This window comes from Phanerochaete carnosa (assembly GCF_000300595.1).
Source record: "Phanerochaete carnosa HHB-10118-sp unplaced genomic scaffold PHACAscaffold_798, whole genome shotgun sequence".
Lineage (NCBI taxonomy): Eukaryota > Fungi > Basidiomycota > Agaricomycetes > Polyporales > Phanerochaetaceae > Phanerochaete > Phanerochaete carnosa.
The window spans coordinates 1-983 of record NW_006768425.1 but is presented as its reverse complement, the minus strand read 5'-3'; the positions used below and the strand labels follow the sequence as shown (position 1 = coordinate 983).

Genomic DNA, 983 nt, shown 5'->3' with positions numbered 1-983 from the left:
GTCACGGCGACGTTCGCTACCTCGATGCCGACGGTATGACGCATCAGACTGGTAGCTATCCTGCTGTGTAAGATCCACGTTTTCTTCTCGTTCCGCGAATTCACTCCCTGGTGCCTTTTTGATAGTGTACCGCTCAACTTCTCTGGAAATATCTATCGTGCTCTCGCGCGGCCTGCCATTTTACCTCTCGAGGGAAGCCGTGAGACGCTTTCTGATAGCGGATCGCCATCCGTTCCATTGGTCGAACGACCATTCTCGGTCGCTTCGTGAGTGTCTCCACGCTGCCTGGGCGGATACACAAAGCTGTTCAAGCCGACGACCACTTGGGAAGGTCCTCAGACGTCTCGGCCTCCTCAACATCCTGGGAAGGGCTGTCCGGATATTGATATCCCGTTCTCTGTCCCCCTCTAACTCCTTTCAAGTGTGCATATCAAACAATACTCCATCTCCTCATTTTACTATGACCGTCGTGCAGCTGTATCTGGCACGACCACGCAAACATCGCGGAAGTGTGCGCACTCTGGCACCAAGGTCAGACTTGATGCAATCTCGATTAAGAGACGCTGTTCACATCTCTCTTCGAACAGCTGTATCTGCGTGGTCCTGGCCGGATAGTCATAGGCATGGAATAAACGAAGGCGCTCGTTGCGTAAGGCATGCTGAAGCCAGATCATGCCACGGCAGTGGAGTCGTTCGGTCGCCGGTGAGATGATGGTTGGTCGGTGTTGTGTGCTAATGTCAAGTAAATCATGCTGTCAACTGCGTTGAGAGGCTATGATTGGGACATCTTTGTGCCCAGCGATTTTCAGATGCGGTCTGACTTCTGAGTTTTTTTAAGGACACCGTCTGATGCTACACCGGCAGCGACGTCCCACTTAGAGCGCTGGTATATACCACTGTCATCGTCATCTGCGGGGCGATTATCAATAGCGATCCGTACGATTATTCTGTCCATCATCCGTAGCTCGTCGGCTGACTTTATT

At 52.2% G+C, this 983-nt stretch overlaps 1 protein-coding gene across 1 annotated transcript; it reads left to right on the top strand.

Moving 5' to 3' along the window:
- Positions 1 to 749: 749 nt before the first annotated feature.
- PHACADRAFT_203059 (uncharacterized protein) lies at positions 750 to 964 on the top strand (the record flags this gene model as incomplete). Its single annotated transcript, XM_007403144.1, has 2 exons — positions 750 to 814; positions 865 to 964. The coding sequence occupies 2 exons, from the start codon at positions 750 to 752 to the stop codon at positions 962 to 964; spliced, it is 165 nt and encodes a 54-aa protein (XP_007403206.1).
- Positions 965 to 983: the final 19 nt, after the last annotated feature.